The sequence below is a fragment of the Rhipicephalus microplus genome, chromosome 5 (assembly GCF_043290135.1).
Source record: "Rhipicephalus microplus isolate Deutch F79 chromosome 5, USDA_Rmic, whole genome shotgun sequence".
Classification (NCBI taxonomy): domain Eukaryota; kingdom Metazoa; phylum Arthropoda; class Arachnida; order Ixodida; family Ixodidae; genus Rhipicephalus; species Rhipicephalus microplus.
Genome location: NC_134704.1, coordinates 199,230,189 through 199,255,889, shown reverse-complemented (window position 1 = coordinate 199,255,889; position 25,701 = coordinate 199,230,189). Strand labels below are relative to the sequence as shown.

Here is a 25,701-nt window from a genome sequence, read left to right as displayed (position 1 = left end):
TGTAATGCATACTAATGGTGTACTCAATCTCTCAGTTCTCCTCATTCTCAGCAACTACAGCTATGGCCAAACACTATCTGTAATGCATACTAATGGTGTAGTCTATATCTCACTTCTCATTCTCAGCCTCTACAGCTAAGGCCAAACACTATCTGCAATACATACTAACGGTGTACTCTACCTCTCAGTTCTCCTCGTTCTCAGCCACTACAGCTAAGGCCAAACACTATCTGCAACACATACTAACGGTGTACTCTACCTCTCAGTTCTCCACCTTGTCAGCCACTACATTTATGGCCAAACACAATCTGTAATGCATACTAATGGTGTACTCTGTCTCTCAGTTCTCCACATTCTCAGCCACTAGAGCTATGGCCAAACACTCTCTGTAATGCATACTTCTGATGTACTCTATCTCTCAGTTCTCCACATTGTCAGTCATTACAGTTATGGCCAAACACAATCTGTATTGTATACTAATGCTGAACTCTATCTCTCAGTTTATCTTTTTCCCAGCAACTAGAGTTATTGCCAAACACCATCTGCAATGCATACTACCTGTGTACTCTATCTTTCAGTTTTCCACATTCTCAGCCACTACAGTTATTGCCAAACACTATCTTCAATGCATACTAATGCCGAACTCCATCTCTCAGTGCTCCTCATTCCCAGCCACTACAGTTACAGCCAAACACGATCTGTAATGCATATTAACGGCGTACTCTGTCTCTAAGTTCTTCACGTTCTCGGCCACTACAGTTATTGCCAAAAACGATCTTCAATGCATACTAACGGTGTACTCTATCTTTCAGTTCTCCACATTGTCAGCCACTACAGTTATGGCCAAACACAATCTGTATTGCATACTAATGGTGTACTCTGTCTCTCAGTTCTCCTCATTCTCAGCCACTACAGTTATGGCCAAACACGTCTGTAATGCATACTAATGGACACTCTGTATCTCAGTTCTCCACATTCTCCGCCACTACAGTGTCTGCCAAACACGGTCTGCAATGCATACTAATGGTGTACTCTGTCTCTCAGTTCTCCTCATTCTCAGCCACTACAGTTAGTGACATCCACTATCTGCAATGCATACTAATGGTGTACTCTATCTCCAGTGCTCCTCATTCCCAGCCCCCACAGTCACTGCCAAACACGATCTCTAATGCATACTAATGGTGTACTGTGTCTCTCAGTTCTTCGCACTCCCAGTCACTACAGCTATGGTCCAAAACTATCTGTAATGCATACTAATTGTGTACTCTATCTCTCAGTTCTTCACAATCTCAGCCACTACAGTTATTGCCAATGACGATCTGCAATGCATACTAACGGTGTTCTCAGTTCTCCTCATTTCCAGCCACTACAGTTATGGCCAAACTCAATCTGCAATGCATACTAATGCTGAACTCCATCTCAGTTCTCATTCACAGCCACTACAGTTACTGCCAAACACGATCTGCAATGCATACTAACGGTGTACTCTATCTCTCAGTTCTCCTCATTTCCAGCCACTACAGTTATGGCCAAACACAATCTGTATTGCATACTAATGGTGTACTCTGTCTCTCAGTTTTCCACATTCTCAGCCACTACAGCTATGGCGAAACAATATCTGTAATGCATACTACTGATGTACTCTATCTCTCAGTTCTCCACATTGTCAGTCACTACAGTTATGGCCAAACACGATCTCTAATGTATACTAATCCTGAACTCTATCTCTCAGTTTATCTCTTTCCCAGTCACTATAGTTATTGCCAAAGAGCATCTGCAATCCATACTACTGGTGTACTCTATCCTTCAGTTCTCCACATTCTCAGCCACTACAGTTATGGCCAACATGATCTGTGAGCTATACTACTTGTGTCCTATATCTCTCAGTTCTCCTCATTCTCAGTCACTACACTTATGGCCCAAAACGATCTGCAATGTATACTAATGCTGAACTCTATCTCTCAGTGCTCCTCATTTTCAGCCACTACAGTTATGGCCAAACACAATCTGCAATGTATAATAATGCTGATTTCTATCTCAGTTCTCCTAATTTCCAGCCGCTACAGTTATGGCCAAGCACTTTCTGCAATGTATACTAATGCTAATTCTCTTTCAGTTCTCCTCATTCGCAGCCACTACATTACTACAGTTAGTGAGATACGCTATCTGCAATAGATACTAATGGTGTACTCTATCTCTCAGTGCTCCTCAGTCCCAGCCACTACAGCTATGGCCAAACACTATCTGTAATGCATACTTTATCGTACTTTATCCTAATGCGTACTTTATCTCTCAGTGCTCCTCAGTCCCAGCCACTACAGCTATGGCCAAACACTATCTGTAATGCATACTAATGGTGTACTCTATCTCTCAGTTCTTCACAATCTCAGCCACTACAGTTATGGCCAAACTCAATCTGCAATGCATACTAATGCTGAACTCTATCTCAGTTCTCATTCACAGCCACTACATTTACTGCCAAACACGATCTGCAATGCATACTAACGGTGTACTCTATCTCTCAGTTCTCCTCATTTCCAGCCACTACAGATATGGCAGAACTCAATCTGTAACGCATACTTACGGTGTATTCTATCTCTCAGTTCTCCACATTGTAAGCCACCACAGTTATGGCCAAACACGAACTGTATTTCATACTAATGGTGTACTCTGTCTCTCAGTTCTCCTCATTCTCAGCCACTACAGTTATGGCCAAACACGTCTGTAATGCATACTAATGGTGTACTCTGTACCTCAGTTCTCCACATTCTCAGCCGCTGCAGTGTCTGCCAAACACGGTCTGCAATGCAAACATACGGTGTAGTCTTTCTCTCAGTTCTCCTCAATCTCAGCCACTACAGCTATGGCCAAACACTATCTGTAATGCATACTAATGGTGTACTCTGTCTCTCAGTTCTCCTCATTCTCAGCCACTACAGTGAGTGACATCCGCTATCTGCAATGCATACTAATGGTGTACTCTATCTCTAGTGCTCCTCATTCCCAGCCCTTACAGTTACTGCCAAACACGATCTCTAATGCATACTAATGGTGTACTGTGTCTCTCAGTTCTTCGCACTCCCAGTCACTACAGCTATGGTCAAAAACTATCTGTAATGCATATAATTGTGTACTCTATCTCTCAGTTCTTCACAATCTCAGCCACTACAGTTATTGCCGAAGACGATTTGCAATGCATACTAACGGTGTTCTCAGTTCTCCTCATTCTCAGGCACTACAGTTATGGCCAAACTCAATCTGCAATGCATACTAACGGTGTACTCTGTCTCTCAGTTCTTCACGTTCTCGGCCACTACAGTTATTGCCAAACACGATCTTCAATGCATACTAACGGTGTACTCTATCTCTTAGTTCTCCACATTGTCAGCCACTACAGTTATGGCCAAACACAATCTGTATTGCATACTAATGGTGTACTCTGTCTTTCAGTTTTCCACATTCTCAGCCACTACAGCTATGGCCAAACACTACCTGTAATGCATACTACTGATGTACTCTATCTCTCAGTTCTCCCCATTGTCAGCCACTACAGTTATGGCCAAACACGATCTGTAATGTATACTAATGGTGTACTCTATCTCTAGTGCTCCTCATTCCCAGCCCCTACAGTTACTGCCAAACACGATCTCTAATGCATACTAATGGTGTACTGTGTCTCTCAGTTCTTCGCACTCCCAGTCACTACAGCTATGGTCAAAAACTATCTGTAATGCATACTAATTGTGTACTCTATCTCTCAGTTCTTCACAATCTCAGCCACTACATTTATTGCCGAAGACGATCTGCAATGCATACTAACGGTTCTCCTCATTTTCAGCCACTACAGTTATGGCCAAACACAATCTGCAGTGCATAATAATGCTGAACTCTATCTCAGGTCTCCTCATTCCCAGCCACTACAGTTAGTGACATACGCTATCTGTAATGCATACTAATGGTGTACTCTATCTTTCAGTGCTCCTCAGTCCGAGCCACTACAGCTATGGCCAAACATTATCTGTAATGCATACTAATGGTGTACTCTATCTCTCAGTTCTCCATATTGTTAGTCACTACAGTTATGGCCAAACACGATCTGTAATGCATGCTAATGGTGTACTTTGTCTATCAGTTGTTCTCATTCCCAGCCACTGCAGTTAGTGACATACACTATCTGCAATGCATACAAATGGTGTACTCGATCTTTCAGTGCTCCTCATTCCCAGCCACTACAGTTACTGCCAAACACGACCTGTAATGCATACTAATGGTGTACTCTATCTCTCAGTTCTCCACATTGTCAGCCACTACAGTTATCACTAAACTCAATCTGCAATGGATATCAATTCTAAACTCTATCTCACTTCTCCTCAATCCCAGCCACTTAAGTTACTGCCAAATACGATCTGTAATGCATACTAATGGTGTACTCTGTCTCTCAGTTTTGCACATTCTCAGCCACTACAGCAATGTCCAAACACTATGTGTAATGCATACTAATGATGTACTTTATCTTCTAGTTCTCCACATTGTCAGCCACTACAGTTATGGCCAAACACGATCTGTAAAGCATACTGATGGTGTACTCTATCTCTCAGTTCTTCACATTCTCAGCCACTACAGTTATTGCCAAACACTATCTGTAATGCATACTAATGGTGTACTCTATCTCTCAGTTCTCCATATTGTCAGTCACTACAGTTATGGCCAAACACGATCTGTAATGCATGCTAATGGTGTACTTTGTCTATCAGTTCTTCTCATTCCCAGCCACTACAGTTAGTGACATACACTATCTGCAATGCATACAAATGGTGTACTCGATCTCTCAGTGCTCCTAATTCCTAGCCACTACAGTTACTGCCAAACACGATCTGCAATGCACACTAACGGTGTACTCTATCTCTCAGTTCTCCTCATTCCCAACCACTACAGCTATGGCCAAACACTATCTGTAATGCATACTAATGGTGTACTGTGTCTCTCAGTTCTCCGCATTCCCAGTCACTACAGCTATGGTCAAACTCTATCTGTAATGCGCACTCAAGATGAAACACTGCCATCGATTACTTCACGCATAACTGATGACTTCTTTAAGGGCAAGTTAGACTTAACTTAACCGGAATCGAAAGATGCCATCGGCTTGGCTCAAAGCGGCCTAATAAAACAAGACCTGTAATCGTCAAATTAATAGATTATCGCGAAAAACTGGAAACTTTGAGGAACTGTGTGAAACTTAAAGACTCGGGCTTATATGTTACTGAGGACTTTTCACAAAAGGTGCGTCAGGCCAGGAAGTATCTATGGGACAGCACAGTTGTAAACAGGGAACGAAATGAACGTCTTGAACTACTCTTCGATAAGGTGTCTGTGAATGGAAAGCCGTTCGTTTGGGACGAGGCCAAGAATGATATGGTTGCCCTTCCCAGGTACGTGCCGAAGTGACAGGAAAGCCCGCGCTCATTGAAACTGTTAAATGTGAATTGCCGTAGCATTCTGAACAAAGAGCTCGATCTTGAACACCTGATAGCACTTCATGACTCCGACAGAGTCGCACTCACAGAAGCATGGCTTCATGACGGTGTCTATGACAGCGAAATTGCGCCTTCGGGGTTCAACGTGTACAGAAGGGATCGTGGTTCCAGAGGGGGCGGAGTTGCGTTGCTGGTTAAAAATATTTACAGGATAGCACGCATGCCTGACGCCCCTGGCGTTGAGGCTTTATTTTGTAAGCTTATCGATAGAAAAGAAAGCCTTGTTATTGGAGTTGTGTATAGGCCCCCTGCCTCAATCCCTGAGGTTTTAGAACAATTACAGCTGTATATTTCGTCTAAAACAAATCAAACTACCAAGCTTATTTTATGTGGAGACTTCAACCTTCCAGGCATCAACTGGTCTTCGTTTAACGCAGGAAGTTCTGATCCCATTAACGATGAAGCGCTTATTAACATTGCCTTCCGTTTTTGATTTAACCTTTTACTTGCCAATGTTCCAAAATTGGAATATACGAAACCTAATTTTTTTATTTCCTCTCCACTATATCGCATATTGAAATTTTATGTTTACGCATACTCATTGATGCTTGTGAAAAACGTGGCAGTTTTAATTTTTATTATGAGCCTACGGAGAATCATTAGATGAATTTTTAAAAACAGGCATATTTTGCACTCCTTGACCACCAGATGTTTGTTGCATTATTCCGCAGGAAAAGTAATGCTGCAGTAAACAAAGCAGAACTAAAATATTAGCAAATAGTTCGGTATTACGCGGCAATACAATAAAAAAATAACAAAGACAATCTAGTTTTCAGTTTGAGAGTTTTGCGCGGATGTTACTTTTTTGGAACAATGGCGTTTCACAGTGTCGAACGCAGCGTAGACGGGCGCGAGCGTTTCGCCTCGTTCTTTTTCTTTTTTTGTCTTGTCGATGGCGCCCGCTGGGTGGCGCTTGGCAGAAACTTGAACTCATAGCATAGAAAGGCAAAAAAGGAGAAGCGGCCGCAGGACGAAGTCAAAAAAATATGGGAAATATATTTGGAGAAAAAATCCCTTGTACAGAAATTGGTAGAAGCAAAAATTAAAGGTGAAAGTGAACGCTGGATGACAGAGATACACGAAAAAAAGGAGGCCGCGCCTAGGATTTTTCGGAGTCACATAAAGGCGCTAGGTAGGAAGTCTGTCACAACGCAACAACATATTCTAGATGAAGGAGGAAATCAATTGGAAGGGTACGAAGCGCTAGGTTACATCCAAAAGGTAACAGCCGATTCGTTTCAAAAGAGCGTCCAGGGGATCTCCCCGGTGAGTAAAAGTGTGGCGGAGAAAGCAACAGAGGAAGAGCTAGTACTAGATAATTTCAACTGGAAAAAGGCCGAAGGAAAAATTCCAAAGCGCACTGCCGCGGGTTTAGATGGGATTCCCGTTAGCCTCATTAACGAACTAGGACATAACACTAAAGAAGCATTGTTGAAAGCAGTAGAAAAAAGCTTAAAGGACGGACAAATACCGGACAGTTGGCGACAAAGTAGAATGAACTTAATCTATAAAGGCAAGGGAGAAAAGGACAAGATTCGCTCGTATAGACCACTAACCATTACATCGGTACTATACAGGTTGGCGATGCAAGCAGTAAAAATGAAAATAGAAACATGGGCCGAACATAACGATATTTTGGGAGAACTTCAGAACGGATTTCGAGTCGACAGGCGGTTAGACGATAACCTGTTTGTTCTCACTCAGTGTATAGAAATATCTAAAATAGAGAATAGGCCCTTGTACGTGGCTTTTCTAGACATCACTGGGGCATACGACAACGTTAATCAGGAAATTTTGTGGGATATATTGAAAGGAATGGGCATGGGCGACGACTGTATACAGCTTTTGAGGGAGATATACCGAGAAAATACAGTTTGCATAGAGTGGGAAGGAATGCGTAGCAAAGAGAACGTTGAGGTTAGCAGGGGTCTGAGACAGGGATGTCCTTTGTCCCCGCTGTTATTCATGCTGTACATGGTGAGTATGGAAAAAGCGCTAGAAGGTAGCAACATTGGTTTTAATCTGTCACACAAACAGGGCGGCATGATGATTGAGCAGAAGCTTCCAGGTTTATTTTATGCGGACGATATCGTCTTATTTGCGGACAGTCGAGATGATATACAGCAGCTGGCGAATGTATGCGGAAGGGAAGGTGAAGCTCTTGGACTAGGATTCAGTGTAACGAAGTGTGGTTTGATGGTATTCAATGATCCCTGTGATCAGACGGTGTCCATACAAGGCCAAGAAATACCGAGGGTAAGTGAATACAAGTACCTTGGAGTATGGGTAAATGAGAGTGATAGATACATGGAGGTACAGGAAAAAGCCTCGGCAGCAAAAGGAAAGAGGAATGCGGCAATAATGAAGCACAGAGCGTTGTGGGGATACAATAGGTATGAGGTGCTTCGAGGTCTGTGGAAGGGTGTAATGGTTCCAGGGCTTACTTTTGGGAACTCAGTGGTGTGCATGAGGGCAGAGGTGCAATCGGGAATGGATGTAAATCAAAGGACTGTGGGACGCCTCGCGTTGGGTGCTCACGGGAAGACGACAAACGAGGCTGTAAAGGCGATATGGGGTGGGCAGGTTTTGAGGCGAGGGAAGCGCAGAGCAAAATAAGGTTCGAAGAAAGGCTAAGAAATATGAAGGAGAGTAGATGGGCAGAGAAGGTGTTCCGTTATTTGTATAGGAAGAGCGTGGACACACAGTGGAGAAAAAGAACTAGAAGACTCACTAGTAAATATACGGCTGGTATTGTGAGCCATATGTCAACAAAGAGCGTTAAGGGAAAAGTCAGGGAGGCGGAGAGGATTTACTGGATGGCAGCTATGGAGAAAAAACCGGCTTTGAGTAACTACCGAAAGGGCAAAAATGAAATAAGTAGGGAGGCATTTTACGATAATTCAAGGGGAAGCGCTCTACTGTTTGAAGCGAGATCGGGTTGCCTTAGAACGCGTAGTTATAAAGCAAGATTCAGTAAAGAAGAAGAACAATGCACATGCTGCGGGAAAGATAAGGAAACGGCGGAGCATGTTCTGATTGAATGTGGAGATATCCACCCAGGTGTACGTTTGGGCACGAGCCTACAGGAAGCCTTGGGTTTTAGGGACACCAATGGAAAGCTGAACACACCCGCGATTGAAATAAGTAAGAGACGGTTAGAGTATTGGTGGCAGAAAATTAGAGAGAAAGGACAAAAATAAATATTGGAAAAATAAAATATGGACAGTGTGCCGTAAATGGCAGAGAACTTAAGCTGAAAATTTACCTTTTTTCCATTAAGATAGAATTTATCGAAGTAGAGGCATTAGGCCAACATAAAAAAAAAGAAAAAAGGTTTTTTTTTTTTTTTTTTTGTCGAGCCTGGTGGCATACTTGTCACCACCCCGTTATAAAGGGGACGCTCATAGCATCCATCCATCCATCCATCCAACTCTTTTTTAAGGAAAAAATATATAGTTTTTGGTTCATTAGGTATTACGGCTTGGTGGCGCTAGCCACCGCCCGATCTAAAGGGTACAGCCATATCCATCCATCCATCCATCCAACATAAGCTTTCCTGGGCGTCATTTTGAGTTTGCCAGACACGTGAAAAGAGCAGCATTGAACTAAAGTGCCTAGCTGCATCAATCCCTGTGAATGTAACTAGAAAACTACCTTGCGGCTGGTTTTATTTTTGTAGTACTGTGCTTTACACCGCAATAACTTTCGTTGTAGGTCATGGCACAATGCTTCCTCACTTTGGTGGCAGCAATTGACCTTTTGTTCAGCCTTCCCGATGACGAACGCGAAGGGGCGTCTTATGCCGATTGCCGCCTGTTGAAGATGGCAATATTACTGACGAGGAGCACGTGAACGAAAACGACTTTTCTGAAGTTGTTCCCGATTATGTTTGCGGGCACGTTGAAGTTATGCAGTGCAGCGATGAAGACGTTGATTCGCCTTCTGCATGTTCGAGTCCTGATCCACGACGAAAGAAATTAGCGGGGTGGCAATTCACTGCTGGAAAAGGACGCAAAGCTTCAACAAACGCTCGGAAAACAAATACTTCAAAGTGCTCCCATACACAAGTACGGGGCGACCATGCCACGTTTGACAAAACACTTCCCAGCGAGAGTCCTCCGTCGTTGCTAGAGGCATTTCCTGATCTTGCAAACATGAGCCCATTTATGCTGTTCAGCAAATTTATTTCTCCGGAGTATCTTGGTTCACTGGCTGAACTAACTGCAAGATACGCACTCGAAAAGGGGGAGGAGGTGGACGTCACAGGAGCGGACATAGGTCAGTTTTTCGGCCTCTTACTTTTAAGCGGGTACCACTCCGTTCCGTCTGAGGACTCGTATTGGAGCACTGCATAAGATTTTTGTGTGCCTATAGTCGCGACAGCGATGGCCCGCAATAGGTTCCGGCAGCTGGAAAGGTTTTTTCATGTTGACAACATTCAGTTGAAAGCAGGCGAAAAAATAGGCAAACTTCAGCCGTTTCACGACGAAATCTCCAAATGTTTCCGCCAGTTTCCGCCAGTTTAAATTTTAGTTTTTTCCTACTGCTTCATAGTGCGGCATTTAAAAGGTTAACGGAACTAGTTAGTGATTGCACTCGTGTGCAAGATAACAGTAAATCTATTCTTGATCTTGTCTTTGTGAATGGTAATATTTCCGGAAAAATTGACTGCGAAGTGGTTACAGGTATTTCAGATCACATGGCAGTCTTCGTTGAGCGTCACTCGCTGAAGTACGAAAATGATGTCAAATACACACGTGTGCCAGTATTTCATTCTTCCGACGATGCATCCATCATAGACAGACTGGAGATAGCCTACGACGAACTTTGCGAGAGTGTAAATCTGGGCTTGAGTGATGTTAACGCTCTGTGGTTAAAGTATAAAAACACTGCGCATGCGTGCATACAGCTTCTTGTTCCTTTCAAGAAAAAGAAGGTACATATGTCGAAACCCTGGATTGCACGAGATATTATTCACATTAAGAGAAAAATTAGTCGTCTTGGGAAATCACTAAAAAAGCACACGAGTATCACAACACGTTCTCTGATCCGCGATCTGTCTCGACAACTAAAAGATAAGATGAAGATCGAACAACGCAGTTTTTACGATGTAAAGTTAACTCATATGGTGAAGGAATCGACGTCTCATTTTTGGCATTTCATAAGGCCAGAGTCATCCAATAGAGACACGTTTGTTATAAATATCGTTTGCACATCAGATGAAACAGAAATAGCCAGTGCATTTAACGAACACTTCGCATCTGTTTTTACTTGTGATGACAAAACCACCCCCACATTTAGCAAGTTTAAAGACCTGCCTCCCATTGAAAATCTGGAAGTCACAGAAGCTAGCGCATTTGAATTATTACTGAATTTGAATGTAAGAAAATCTAGTGGCCCAGATGACTTACCCAATGCCTTTTTAAAGAGATATGCTGAATGGTCCTCAAAATTTTTGACAATTATTTTTAATGAATCGTTATCCAGAGGTGTCCTGCCTGAGGATTGGAAATTCTCTAAAATTAAGCCTTTATTCAAACATGGAGGTAAACAGTTGGTTTGTAATTATCGCCCAATAGCTTTGACTTGCACATGCTGCAAGTTATTGGAACACATAATACATAAACACATTTCCTGCTTTTTGTTGTCGCACTCAGTACTTTCACCAGCTCAGCATGGTTTTAGGCGTGGGTTTTCCACAGTAACACAATTGGTTGAAATTGTCCATGACTTCGCACTAGCCATAAATAACCAGTCACAGATAGATGCTGTTTTTTTAGACTTTGCGAAGGCCTTCGACAAAATCTCTCATTCCAGACTACTTATGAAACTTTGGGCAGTATTAAAAAACCCACAGCTTTGTCAATGGATACAAGTATACCTGGGATCTCGAAAACAGTATTTTGTTTTAATGAACATTTCTCAAAAAAGCTGCCTGTAGATTCGGGTGTCCCCCAAGGATCAGTTTTAGGACCGTTATTGTTCCTTCTTTTTATAAATGACATGGTGGATGATTGTGGTGTTAAAATAAGACTATATGCCGACCATTGTGTTTTGTATAGTGAGATAAATTCAACTTCAGATCAAAATGCACTGAATTAGATAAAGTGATGCGTTGGTGCAGGACGTGGCAGATGGCTGTGAAGTACGACAAATGTGCTTAATGACCATAAGTAACAAGAAAAATCCTCTTTTATATACATATACAGTTGATCGTAAATCATTAAATCGTGTCAATGAGTTCAAATATCTAGGTCTTATTATAACTGAGAACATTCACTGGGATAGTCATATCGCAGCTATTTCTAATAAGGCATTGTCTAAACTTCATTTTTTAAGGAGGTCTCTCAAGAGGGCATCTACCATCTGAAAGCTCGCCACTTTCAAAGCATTAATCCTGCCAATTTTAGAATATGCAAATATTATTTGGGACCCGTTTACACAGACGAACACACGTAAGTTGGATAGAGTTCAGAGTAAGGCTGTACGATTTATTTTTAACAGTTACGGTCCATCATCTATTACTCAGTTACTTCGCCAAGCAGACTTAAAAAGCATTACAGTTAGAAATAAAATCGCTCGCTTTAAGTTCATGTTTAAAATTGTCAAGGGTAAGTTGCAGAGCCGAACGTGTGACTACATTTCTTTTTCCAGCGGTTATCCTACAAGGCTACGACATCCATACTCATTAGTGACATTTAAATGCAAGAACAATGTTTTTAAATATTCTTTTTTTCCCCGAACTGTAACAGAATGAAATGAACCCGATAAAGACATAGTAACGGTAGTTGACTGTGATACATTTCAGGCTCTCCTTCGATTGTAACCATGATGTATTTTGTATTACGAAAGGCTTGTCTGCATGTATATTTTGACATTTCACGTTGATATTGTCAGTTGAATTTTGTATTGTCTGAATTTGTTGTATTTGTTTAGAAACCTTGTTATATGTTTTGTACCACCCTGCTAGAGCCCCTATCATTGGGGTTAGCAGTATTAGAAATAAATAAATAAATAATGGTGTACTCTATCTCTCAGTTCTCCGCATTGGCAGCAACCTCTGTTATGGCCAAACTCAATGTGCAATGGATATAATGCTGAACTCATCTCATTTCTCCTCGTTCCCAGCCACTACAATTACTGCCAAACACAACCTGAAATGCACGCTAACGGTGTACTCTATCTCTCAGTTCTCCACATTGTCAGCCACTACAGTTATGGCCAAACACAATCTGTAATGCATACTAATGGTGTACTCTGTCTCTCAGTTTTCCACATTCTCAGCCACTACAGTTATTGCCAAACAAGATCTGCAATGCATACCAACGGTGTACTCTATCTCTCAGTTCTCCTCATTCTCAGCCACTACTGCTATCTTTAATGCATACTAATGGTGTAGTCTATATCTCACTTCTCCTCATTCTCAGCCACTACAGCTATGGCCAAACACTATCTGTAATGCATACTAATGGTGTACTCTATATCTCTCAGTTCTCCACATTGTCAGCCACTACAGTGATGGCCAAACACGATCTGTAATGCATGCTAATGGTGTACTTTGTCTATCGGTTCTCCTCATTCCCAGTCACTACAGTTAGTGACATACACTATCTGCAATGCATAAGAATGGTGTACTCTATCTCTCAGTGCTCCTCATTCCCAGCCACTACAGTTACTGCCAAACACGATCTGTAATGCATACTATTGGTGTACTGTGTCTCTCAGTTCTCCGCATTCCCAGTCACTACAGCTATGGTCAAACACTATCTGTAATGCATACTAATGGTGTACTCTATCTCTCAGTTCTCCACATTGTCAGCCACTACAATTATGGCCAAACATGATCTGTAATGCATACTAACGGTGTACTCTATCTCTCAGTTCTTCACAATCTCAGCCACTACAGTTATTGCCAAACACGACCTGCAATGCATACTAATGGTGTACTCTCTCTCAGTTCTCCTCATTCCCAGCCACTACAGTTATGGCCAAACTCAATCTGCAATGCATACTAATGCTGAACTATATCTCATTCTCATTCACAGCCACTACAGTTACTGCCAAACACGATCTGCAATACATAACGGTGTACACTACCTCTCAGCTCTCCTCATTCTCAGCCACTACAGCTATGGCCAAACACTATCTGTAATGCATACTAATGGTGTACTTTATCTCTCAGTTCTCCACCTTGTCAGTCACTACATTTATGGCCAAACACAATCTGTAATGCATACTAATGGTGTACTCTGTCTCTCAGTTCTCCACATTCTCAGCCACTAGAGCTATGGCCAAACACTATCTGTAATGCATACTACTGATGTACTCTATCTCTCAGTTCTCCACATTGTCAGCCATTACAGTTATGGCCAAAGATGATCTGTAATGTATACTAATGCTGAACTCTATCTCAGTTCTCCTCATTCCCAGCCACTACAATTACTGCCAAACAAGATCTGCAATGCACACTGACGGTGTACTCCATCTCTCAGTTCTCCTCATTCTCAGCCACTACAGCTATGGCCAAACACTATCTGTCATGCATACTAATGGTGTACTCTATCTCTCAGTTCTTCACATTGTCAGCCACTACAGTTATGGCCAAACTCAATCTGCGATGGATACTAAAGCTGAACTCTATCTCAGTTCTCCTCATTCCAAGCCACTACAGTTACTGCCAAACACGATCTGCAATGCACACTAACGGTGTACTCTATCTCTCAGTTCTCCTCATTCTCAGCCACTACAGTTATGGCCAAATACTTTCTGCAGTGTATACTAATGCTCTCAGTTCACCTCATTCCCAGCCACTACGTTATTGACAAACACTATCTGCAATGCATACTAATGCTGAACTCTATCTCTCAGTTCTTCTCATTCCCAGCCACTACAGTTATGGCCAAACACTTTCTGCAATGTATACTAATGCTAAATTCCATCTCTCAGTTCTCATTCCCAGCCACTACAGTTATGGCCAAACACGATCTGCAATGCATACTAATGCTGAACTCAACTCAGTTCTCCTCATTCCCAGCCACTACAGTTACGGCCAAACACGATCTACAACGCGTACTAATGGTGTACTCTATCTCTCAGTTCTCCTCATTCTCAGCCACTACAGTTATGGCCAAACACGATCTGTAATGCATATTAATGGTGTACTCTGTCTCTCAGTTCTGCATATTCCCAGCAACTACAGTTATTGCCAAACACTATCTGCAATGCATACTAATGGTGTACTCTATCTCTCAGTTCTCCACATTCTCAGCCACTACAGTTATGGCCATACACGATCTGCAATGCATATTGATACTGTCAACATACACTCGCAGCAATGACAAAAAACACCAAGCCAATGATTGATAGAAGAATTTTCATTTTATTGTTACTTTTGTGTCACAAGATCAAAAAAAGAAAAAGAAAGACTTTTGGAGCGACGAAAATATTGTGTTGAAAGGAAGGATGTAAAGATCCAAGCACTTAAGAAAAAGTGATGCAGCAGTATGCCAATCCAGAGAAAATGACAAACAAAAGCCTTTATAAAAGATTCTCGCAATAACACGAGGCTGGAAACTGTACAAGGCTTCTTTGTTTTGACTAAAAGCCCGCTTTCATATGTACACTATCCTAGAGAGAAAAGGTCCGTTTGAATCACCTGCACCAATCGGAACCATTTCGCGGCTGTGCACGTGAAGTTCAGAAAACGTGCCGCATGAGTTCAGCTATTCAGGCACAGCGTGACACCGGACATGCCGACAAGGTGCAGGCCTTATTTCTGTTCGCTTAATTTACAGCGTTCAGCTAACACTGAACGATGGCGAATCGCACATGTGGACAGTTTATGAGGCGCAAACATCTTGGAAAAATACACCGCGTTTACAGTGCTGCACCTCTTCTGCACCTTTTGAAACACATGGCAGGGTTCAGAGGTTGTCAATGCTGCACCGCTGAAACGAATGGCAAAGTGCAGCACCTCGTGAACTGGTTCATGTGGTGCAGGCGAATCGAACGGACCTAAAGAAAAAAGGGTTCTTCCAAAAAAATAATAAAACAAGAGAAGCTACGAAAAAACCAAGTCATGTTCAACCAAAAATGTACAATATGTACACAAGGCACAAGACAGAGAGAGAAAAAGAAAGGCTACAATTCAAATAGAAAGTACAAGGATTTAGCACATTGCTTCTTTACCAAGGATTGGCAGGGTTTGAGCAGGAAGCCTGTTTAGGCCAGTTTTAAGCACAGTCTGTATTTTATGAGAACCCACTGTTTAATTTAGCTAAATGATGCATGACTCAGCATTGTTAACATTGCTACATAAACTGACAAAAAAATTAAGCCTTTTTCATGCAGAAATAGTGCACTGAGTCAGCCATAAACCTGACATACACCTAACTGGATTGAATGTTTTGTCAATTGCACAGAACGCATTATTTGCTTTCCCAATACTACAACTTGCATCACTACTGTACTTCAGTACAAAGCTTTTGTATTTCAGTACAAAGCTTTTGTAAACACACAAAAAATTTTGTCAGCAATGAAAACTGCATAGACATCCAATGATACAAGATGCTCTAAAATGAAATTTTTTTACACTGTTCATGCAAAGACATGAAATGGATTCAGCAATGCCTCATGAAAAATAAATGCAAACGTTTTTACAATGTGAACATAGTCTCAGCATGATTAAACATGCTGTCGGATTCCATAAGGACATTTACAGATCAAATGCACTTGGCTTGACATGCAGCACGAATTCTGTGCAGTGGAGTTGCAGTATGAGGCATCCCAGTGAACAGAACACTAGCCCAACCTTCAACGTTCCTACCTATAAAATTTCTCTTACAGGAAGAGCAGTTTCAACTGCACTAACAAAACACCTTTATCAAAATGGTTGATTGAGCGAATTGGTGTTATATGAAATATGCACTCATTTTTTCAAACCCTTAACCCCACATGGTCATACATGAAAGCAACACGGCACATTCACTAAGACCAGCCAAAGTTGTAGACTAGAAGCTGTTTCTACAAAAAAGCGCACAGCTTAAGTCAACGCCCGTTTGAGTGTCCCACAGTTCTGCAGACACATGCTGTCAGACAGCAGTGAATTTTATGCAGCAGCAACACAGCTGTCATGTTGTGCCAAAATGCATAAAAACCTGAACCCCCTCTTGGGAATTGAATACTATGGCTAATAGAAACATTAAGGCACCTTAAGGAAATAGTGACAATTAGCTGACAATGTCTATGCAGTGCACATCCACAAATATCTACGAGACACCTATCGCGTTTTTACACTGTAGATTCACGAGTAGAGAGCCGATTGTAAACATTACATGCTTTCAAATGCTTAGTAAAATTTAAATAGCTCTACCACAGCATCAACAGATTGAGGTATCTTACTCATTAAGTTAGTCCTTGTTCTCCCATGCTTACGTTCAATTAAGAGCAGAAAGCTTGTCCCAAGAAGACGTGCGTGCCAAAGAATGCATGAACAGAGAGGTGGAAATGATTGCAAGTCCTGATGCATATTTTATGCACGACGGATGATGGGTGAGAAGAGTGACAGGAAAAAAAGAGTGCTCTAAGACAGTGTGAGTGCAGCAATAAGAAGTTGCAATTAAATAATAATTGCAGCATTTTTAACGGTATTTTTTCTTTGTACTCCATCTAAAAATTGTCGTCCTGCAAGCATTAACAAAACACACTAAAAGCAAGGTGTCGCACTTTTCGAAGTAACCAACGAATGAGTAGCCAAAGTTGATTGCCTCATGAATATACTGGCGCAAAGAATTTTTCGAACACACAAGCAAAGTTACAAGGATTTGTCACACGCTCCAAGTGTTTTCACTCTTTTTGCCTGAGCGAGTGCATGGGGGAAGTATGTCACGGGGGCAAGAAGCTACATCCATTTGTTAGCCTGCATAACGGCCTTGCGCACTTTGATTAAAACGCGCAGATTTTTGCCCTGTAGAGCCCAGTGGGGCTGTATGGGCATGTTGCGATCCGTTGACAGAAGAGCGAGCACACGAGATGGCCTTGAAATTTCACTGCAAATTCCATGCAGCATTATACTGCTTCGCTCTCACGAACCGGCAACACTTTCTGACCATGTTCAAGAAAGGGCACTTTGTATTAGACACAAGCTTTAACCTGTTCCCATTTTTCAGCAGCGTCCAAGAATGAAGTATCTGTAGCACATGCATTTTTGGTTTATACAAACATAACCAGTGGTTGGTTACATAGGGCTACTTCTTTCAGATGCCTAGCCCTAAAGTCTGATCTTGTGCCAGTGCCTAAATGCAAGTAGTTTTTTAAGCAGTGCAAGAATCGGACACCAAATCGGAGCCACACAACCCGAATAATCTCCTTTTGAAGTTCAAGCATGAGAGCACCTAAAGCTTGAGAAAAACGGGTAAGAGCATTGTGCATGTAATAAAGTAGGCATAATAGATACGTGGAGTGTAACATCTCAAAACCACATAATTATGAGAGACGCTGCACTGGAGGGCTCCGGAAATTTCGACCAGCTCGGGTTCTTCAACCCGCATTCAAATCTGAGCACATGGGCCTACAGCATTTTGGCCTCCATCGAAAATGCAGCCGCCACAGCCGAAATTCGATCCAGCGACTAAGTACTTTAGCGATGATGTACGCATGTGTTTGGCATAATGAATCTTTTTCATCCTCTTCTGTTTTCCGTTACCTAATAATTTATATCCACAAAAGCGCAAATAAAATCCCTTATACTTAGCTGCAGAAAACCAATCTAGAGGCCCTTGATTGATTTAGGATATGCTGCTTTTAACGCTGCCTTTGCAGCAAAAGAAAGGTACAGGAGTCTTGTTCCAGCCTTTTCTGGCAACCTTGTTTAAAGGACCTGTCAGGTCCAAATTGCCATTTCTTCTTAGGAAGCATTCAAATCTGCCATAGGGGCATATGAAAAAGCATGCTTTAAGAAGAAAATTTTGGCAGAGCTGCCAATTTAAACACTCAAAATGTGCGCACTTTCCAAGCTGCACAGAGCCGCTCATTACTGATATTTCTCAACTTAGTGTGATTTAGAAAAACAATAGTGAACTATGAAAGCCAATGGTGTGAAACAAGATGCGCTGTAAATGGTGTGTCAACCTGACTTGAAAAGAGTTTCATCGCAATTTATTGTACTTGAGAGTTGTAAGGCGACAGCCATGCACCGGCCTGCCACTCAGTTGGTCTTTGTGACTCGAATGGCGCAAAATAAATACTAGACAGTGGTGGTCTTCATGAGAGTGCACAAACTAAACTTGACCAGGTCGCATTGAAGAGAGGGATGTTATTACGTGCATTACATACTGAAAGCATTAAAAAACAATATACTACTGTTTCTACACATTATGGCCAAAGCTTAGAATGATGTTTACATTATTCAACATGAGAAACAAACAGCTGTTCAATGAAGTGTGCAGAATGACACAATCAGCCCACCATACCACTAAATTTATAAAAAAAAAAAAAACATTTTTCAAGGAGGGTAAAAAAGATTACGTTGACAGAAATGTCCACATTGTTGCTGTAAAGAAAGCTGCAAAATAGGGGTGTGCAAACAGCAAATTTTTAACTTTGACGCAAATTCATAGTGCTAATCAAACTGAAAATTTTTAAAATATATAGAGCACCACTGACTTTCGCTGTATTTTTTTTCACCAACCATTAGAAAACTAAGTTCAGCAAATAAAGCACATAAACCTCATGCATTGTACAACACTGCTTCTCGAGAAAAGGTCAACTTTAGTAGTAGTGACGGTGTTTGGCTGCTTTCCTAAAAGCTGCGGGCTTTATCGCTGCTATAGCTTGTGTACTGCGCAATGTCAGTGCTTGTTAAAGAACACCAAATGATCTAAATTTTCAGAGCCCACATAACTATAATAAAAAAGCACTGACACAAAAGTTTGAAGGCGAGATAATGAATGAGATAGATTCATGGAGAGATATGCACAACATATATGAAACGTCAAAGGCAAATATAGCCCAGAGCATATTCAAAGTCAATTTTAAAGTGCACACCGTACGACTGAGCGAGATGTAGAGCCCCTCGTGATGCAAATAACCATGTGGTGTCAGCATAAACAAACCTACGTCCAATAGCATTTTGACTTGGGCAAGTTGGTACATACTCGGATAGGTTTAGCATGATTTAGATGAAAACAGGGAGACACAAAGAACACAGGCAAGCGCTGACTTTCAAGTTGAAAGTCAGCGCTCGTCTGTGTTCTACATCACAAGTTTGTGTTGGCTGGTCAGTGCAGTGCCACGTCACAGTCTTGCACGGTCACATGGCCGACTGTGTTTACCTAGTCACCAGAATTTCTCCTGCCTAGCTCGGTGCTTTTTGAAATCAAAACTAAGACTGGGCACTCTGACAATGTGTCTAAGTAAACAACAGTTATACAGTTGCGCAAACGAGGTTTCCAGCCGTAAAAAGCGAGCCATAAGCTATCTATTGCACACACTTTTTAAAAAAAGCAAGGTACGAAAGCTCTGTGTCAGTGCTGCTTTAAGCAAGAGCCTCAGATGCGTCAGCAAGACTGGTGCAAAGCGTAATTATGTAATGATGTCTACACATCATCTGTGTATATGAGTGTGCAAATTGCAAATATTCAACTGTTTTTGCAGTTTGTATGTACTTTTAAATATCAAATATTCCATGTGCTTTTTGGGAGTCATAGCCTACCTTAACTAAAAAAGTTCCAAAGTAACAAGCACATCAAAACAATGTTGAATGCAAAATGCAAGAAAACAACGGATGGTGTAAACTTGTTTGAAACAGATATGATATGTTGAACATTTGCCAATGAGTTCACGTCAAGCTGGGATTCGTCACAAATATTCAACATTTGTTTGGCGGGCTTAAAACATCCATTCTTGTTTTATTACTTTCTGTGTTCACTCGAGGTCATTCTGATGTGCTTAGCTGGCGTCTCTCATAATCAAATGGTGGTTTTGGGACGTTAAACCCCACATATCAATCAATCATGATGTGCTTAGCTAGTTCGTAATCTTTTTAGTTTAGATAAACTATGGCTCCTAAACTGGCACACGGAATCTAAAAACTACACATTGTAGTAGGAAAAAACTTGCATTTTTGAAACCTGCACACTATAATAAACTCAGCGAGTAACATTGAAATCTATAAAGAACATTTTAAAGCCCCTACAACTTTTTGTAATTCTAATATGTTAAACCTTAAAATTACTCTATTTCCTTGCATATAACTACATCCCTACAAAAAAGCTCTTTTGAGCTCGTTCCCTCCCACCTCCCTTTTAAGGTGGGTTATGTACAAGAAGATAGGGTAAATTATATTAGTACCACACTTGCAGCTCCTTGACATTTTCACGTAGGACGAATAGTAGCTTGGTATGTTCGGGAAGCAATGACACCACATTGCCATTCCCGAAAACATCACAGGACTCATTAGTGCTGATCTCGTACTTGCAGTTTATTCCTGGTTTAAGCAAGCTCCTTGAATTCGGAGGGCACAATGTACACTGCAGCTGATTCATCATAATCTCCCCAACTGTTGTGGTGGCTTTGTTTCATTATATTGTGGATAATCTATAGTAACAATGTGCTCTACCTCATACACAATGCTACGCTATGACCACTACACTTGAATACCGGTGAAATATCTTCAAAAGCTCAGTAAGTGAGAGAGGGGATGTGGCAAATGAAACCAGTTTGTCTACTTGTACAATAAATTTGGCATAATATAGTGCAGGTTTCTTCCTGCAGCTGATCGGTGTAGTGTTTGCATTTTTCTACGAGTAAAAGTGTCTTGCAAATCGATTTGCACAGTTTAGGTTTCAACTATTTGCACACCCCTACTGCAAAGGCCACTACTAGCTTAGCTCCCAGTGTGTGGTACAAGGTGCATGACACTGCAAAGACAGACTTTTTCATAAGGTCTTCGTTATCGAAGCAAGCAATAACAGCGAGTCATGAAGTCAAATACTTTTGGTGTCTGCCCTCACTAATATGTGTTTACTTCAAGCTAAGAATGGCAACATCGCTGCCACTTGATCATCGCTTTCTTTACGCAGAATGTACCAGCTGGCTGCAAATCCAAATTTGGCACGTATGCACAGGCACACTAACAACACATCAGGTTTCTCTTAGAAGCACATTCACTTGCTTAACACAACACCGGCAGATTCGAAACTGTTCAAAGCCTTACACAGCTCAATCGTATTAAGTCCTGCCTTAACGCTGCACCAGTCTACACAGTGATAAAACATTCTTCCAGGTTTCTTGCCTTAATGGAAAAAGTGAGAAGATAGGCACTTTAAAAAATCACTGCAATTACAGCAAAAGCTGATTATAGCGAATCAATTTTCTATTAATCTTCAAATGAAAAATATAAGAAAGAAAGATGATGCTTTGTCCAAAGCTGACCTAACTCTTTCCTATCACGAGAATCGAGCCACTTGCTACCACAAGTGATGACAACATCATGAAATCTTTCATGTCAGGCACGACTGCCATTAATGATTGAATTGATTGTAACCGCCACACTTCCTGTGTCACCGCAGGCGAGCTCTTTGCCTGCATCTCAGCTTAAAATGTGAATCCTGTTCCAAATGCTCATACGATTTGGACGGGCTCCAACAAAGACGTTATTGCACAAGGCACAAGTGCTGTGTATCAACTGAAGGAGAGCCGCTAATCACGAAATCTTTGCACAGCAAACCACACTTATACACAACCACACTGGTTCTACTTAGCACATGTCAGCTGAACCTGTGGCAAAACAACCAACAAATAGACATTGCCCCACAAGAATTATTGCTGCCTAGCATGCACCCGAGACAAGTTCCTCAGGTGCCTTTGTTTGATCAAACAAAAATGTCCGCCAAATTAAGCGAGCAACTGCTTGAAAGAGCTTCAATGAGGACGTGTGAATGCATTGTTATGATGCACAATGTCCCAGTAATCAAGCACATGCACTCTGCAAGGACAGTATTTTGATTTGCTAATAATATTCAAATTGTTAGATGTTTTTCAATTCGAAAAGTACTCTCCTAATCATAAAAGGGTCAATGAGGAATTCGTAGGTGCACACACATCCTTTTAGCCATCTCCACAAGACATTGTTCACCAAGTCAGGCCACACTTAGCGCTGTGAGTGGGATGGGTAAGGAGGTGCAGAAGGGAACCATCCAGAAATCATGACAGATGCTGGCACTCATAGCAGCAAAAAAATTAGCATGCAACCAATATGTAGCTGGAAATGGCAATTAGATGTTCCCCCATACGGATATTCCTAATTAGGTGTCACAATATTTATTGTAATTATCTAATTTGAAATTACTCATAGCTGTATCATGAGTCTTGCTATGGGCAACTAGAAACAATGTGCCCCACCCTTTTATTTTATTTATTTTTTGTACAACACAGTTATCACATTTTAAAACCTTGATGCTCGACAGCTAGGACACCCCGTACAAAATGTACATGTAACAAGATCGAGCTAGATCTTTAAATATAATTTCTGGTGCTTAACTATGTTATAATGAGGCATGTTGCAGTGGGGAAATCGTTACACCTTGGGCTCTTTCAAATGTGCACTTGAGTGCTCATAGCATATCAATGCCACCAAGGTGCTGTGGTGGCCAGGAATGGGGCCCTCAAGTTTAGCAGCAAGCCTTCACTTAGACTTTGTTCACGCTAGATTACATAGGCACACGTGCAGTGGGCTGCAGTGTCATCGCTGGAGTGAGAGAAGGCCCTTTGCTTTTACAGGGCTGAAAATGGCCTCGATCCTGCGGCACCCTCCCAACCCTTCAAAGAAACAACGACACACCGAGACCTCAAAAGAGAACACACGGGGAGTAAAGGCACTCACAAACCTTGCAATTCAAATAAATAACACAAAGGGCTTGGACTCCTCAAGAGGAGAGGTAGCTAGGCGGAAGCTATCATACAAGAGGCAATTATAATAATTAATAATAATAGCATTATAGAACAACAAACAACAATGGCGTCTTTTTTATGCCCCCCGTCGAGACATGCACTGGGAAAAAAGAAAAGTCATTGTCCCGGCACACACGTGGCAAACGGCGATGTCCTTCACAAAACCGCCTCAACATGTATCACAGTCCAGCGCATCTTCACAGTGACTAAAAAAAAAATAGTTCCATCGAAGTAAGTCAGTAGAGAGGTGTAAGGGCGGGAACACTTTTTTTTTTAACTGCGAAATTGAAACATAGTCTTCTTTCCCAAGTGAAGTATTGAGACTTGGCCTTGCTTTGCTCCCAACGCAAAAAGAAAGACCTAAAACAAAGAATACACTAACAGCACAGCAACTCTTCAAATCCAGACAGAGCCTTTGACGCAACGCAGTTGTGACATCCTTGTGGCGGTATCCTTTCAGAAAGCATATGATTTTTTTTTTTTTTGATCGATTTAAATGAAGACTGGAGAGACACCCGTTGGCATTTCGTTTTTTAGATAGGCCAGTCTCTAAATAATGTTGCCTTATTGCAGGTGTTGTCTGACTGCTTTGAACAGATCAATCATTTTGATAGATTCACCAGGATTGACAGCAGCCCACCACAACTTTAGCCTGATGTGGTGCATGGGCTATTAATAATTTACACTGTGATGTAGATGGGAGGTTCTTTTGGCAGCACATTTGGAGATCTCTCAAGCACCACCATCCAAAAGACATCTTTGTGGCATGTTGCAATGACCAGCATTTCCCTAACACGTCTGCAAGCGTTACACCTTCTCAATGACTTGTCTGCCAACAGCCCACCCATGTGGTAGCACCAATAGCAATGGCAAGGTAGCACTTGTGACCGAGCACACTTGCAAACACCACGACAGAGAAAATCAATTCCTTGGAAGACTTCCTCGGTCCACGAAGGGTCACACGTAAACCGGTGACCCCTGTCCGTCCAGGCTCTCATCGTTGCTTTGCGATCCCGTGACCCCCAGGGCAGCCCCCGTCCCCGCCCGAACAGGGTATGCCTGTCCACCATCGTCGAAAAACCGCCTAAAGGTGAACTCGAAGAATGCATGCTCCGGATGCCTGCCATTGGGCTCGGGTGCAGGAGGTGTGGGCTTGTCGAGGAGCGTGTCATCGACGGCATCAAAGTTGGATGTGTCGGCCGGGTAGCGAATGTTGGGAATATAGGGAGCCGGCTTGTTTCGCAGGCCTCCCTCAAAGTCAATGGAAGCGAAGAATGGGTGCACCTTGATCTCGTCCGCCCCATTCCGGCCAAGCCGTTGCTCGGCACCGCAGCAGAGCCGCAGGATTAGGTCAGTGCTCTCGGAGGACAGCAGAGCAATTTTTGGGATCTGCAGAGTTGTTTCCCAGTTCAGTACCTGCACAAATACCACACATCCATTGTCGCTGAGAAAATCACACAACACTGCATCTTTTCCAGCTTTCCACGATTCTGTATTTGGCTCCAGAGTAGTGCACCTAGTCCTTTGTTTCTTATTCTCTAGGTGAATAATTGAATGCTTCAAATATTCAAATGAATATTACAGTATTCGAATTCACTTCAATTTGAATATAGATTATTGAAAATTTTGAAGTATTAAGAGATGAACAAACAGGTTATAATAGCCCCCATATAAACCCTGTAAAGATGGTTTCGTTGCAGATAAAAGGCGCTAAGCAGTGAAAGCACCTGTCAAGATGTATTCGTTCGAATGTTTGACAGCGGTAAAGGAGTGCTAAACCGTGAAAATACATACTCAGAAGAAAATCGACTATTGTGAAGCTTCACTTCAATTTATCTTTTTTTTTTTTAAGTTTAAAAGGTTGTTACACAGGCTTATATGCTTGAGGTTTAGAAAATTTTAAAACTTAACATATTTTACAGGTTACCACTTGCTTTCTCTCTGACGTCAAATCCTGCTATAATTCAAAGTTGCTCCTACATTCATTGAAAAAAAAAAAAAAAAGATATTTGCACAGGCCTTGTTATAAATTTTAAAAAACGAGTTAGGTCATGACGAATATGCACATTTTTTTTCTTGTAATATTAGATAAATAGTATTCGATTTAAAATTATTCAATCAAAATGACTATTCGCTTGGAACCTAAAATTTACTATTTGCACAAGTCTAGTATTTTCTTCTAGTTGCACCAATTTGTGCTTGCTTTCTTTTCACTGCA

General features: G+C 41.7%; 1 protein-coding gene and 1 long non-coding RNA gene across 4 annotated transcripts in view; one reads left to right on the top strand and one right to left on the bottom strand.

The window, feature by feature from the left end:
- The first annotated feature begins 9,096 nt into the window (after positions 1 to 9,096).
- LOC142818090 (uncharacterized) overlaps positions 9,097 to 25,701 on the top strand; it is a 31,466-nt gene continuing 14,861 nt past the window's right edge. For both annotated transcript variants that reach the window (XR_012895553.1, XR_012895554.1), the window contains exon 1: positions 9,097 to 9,812. This is a non-coding gene — a long non-coding RNA (uncharacterized LOC142818090). The remainder of the gene's footprint in view (positions 9,813 to 25,701) is intronic.
- The window catches only part of wts (serine/threonine-protein kinase warts), a 264,916-nt gene continuing 254,108 nt past the window's right edge, over positions 14,894 to 25,701 (bottom strand). For both annotated transcript variants that reach the window (XM_075896365.1, XM_037424377.2), the window contains one exon: positions 14,894 to 24,899. In XM_075896365.1, coding sequence (XP_075752480.1) covers positions 24,441 to 24,899 — 459 coding nt within the window. In that variant the 3' untranslated portion in view covers positions 14,894 to 24,440. The remainder of the gene's footprint in view (positions 24,900 to 25,701) is intronic.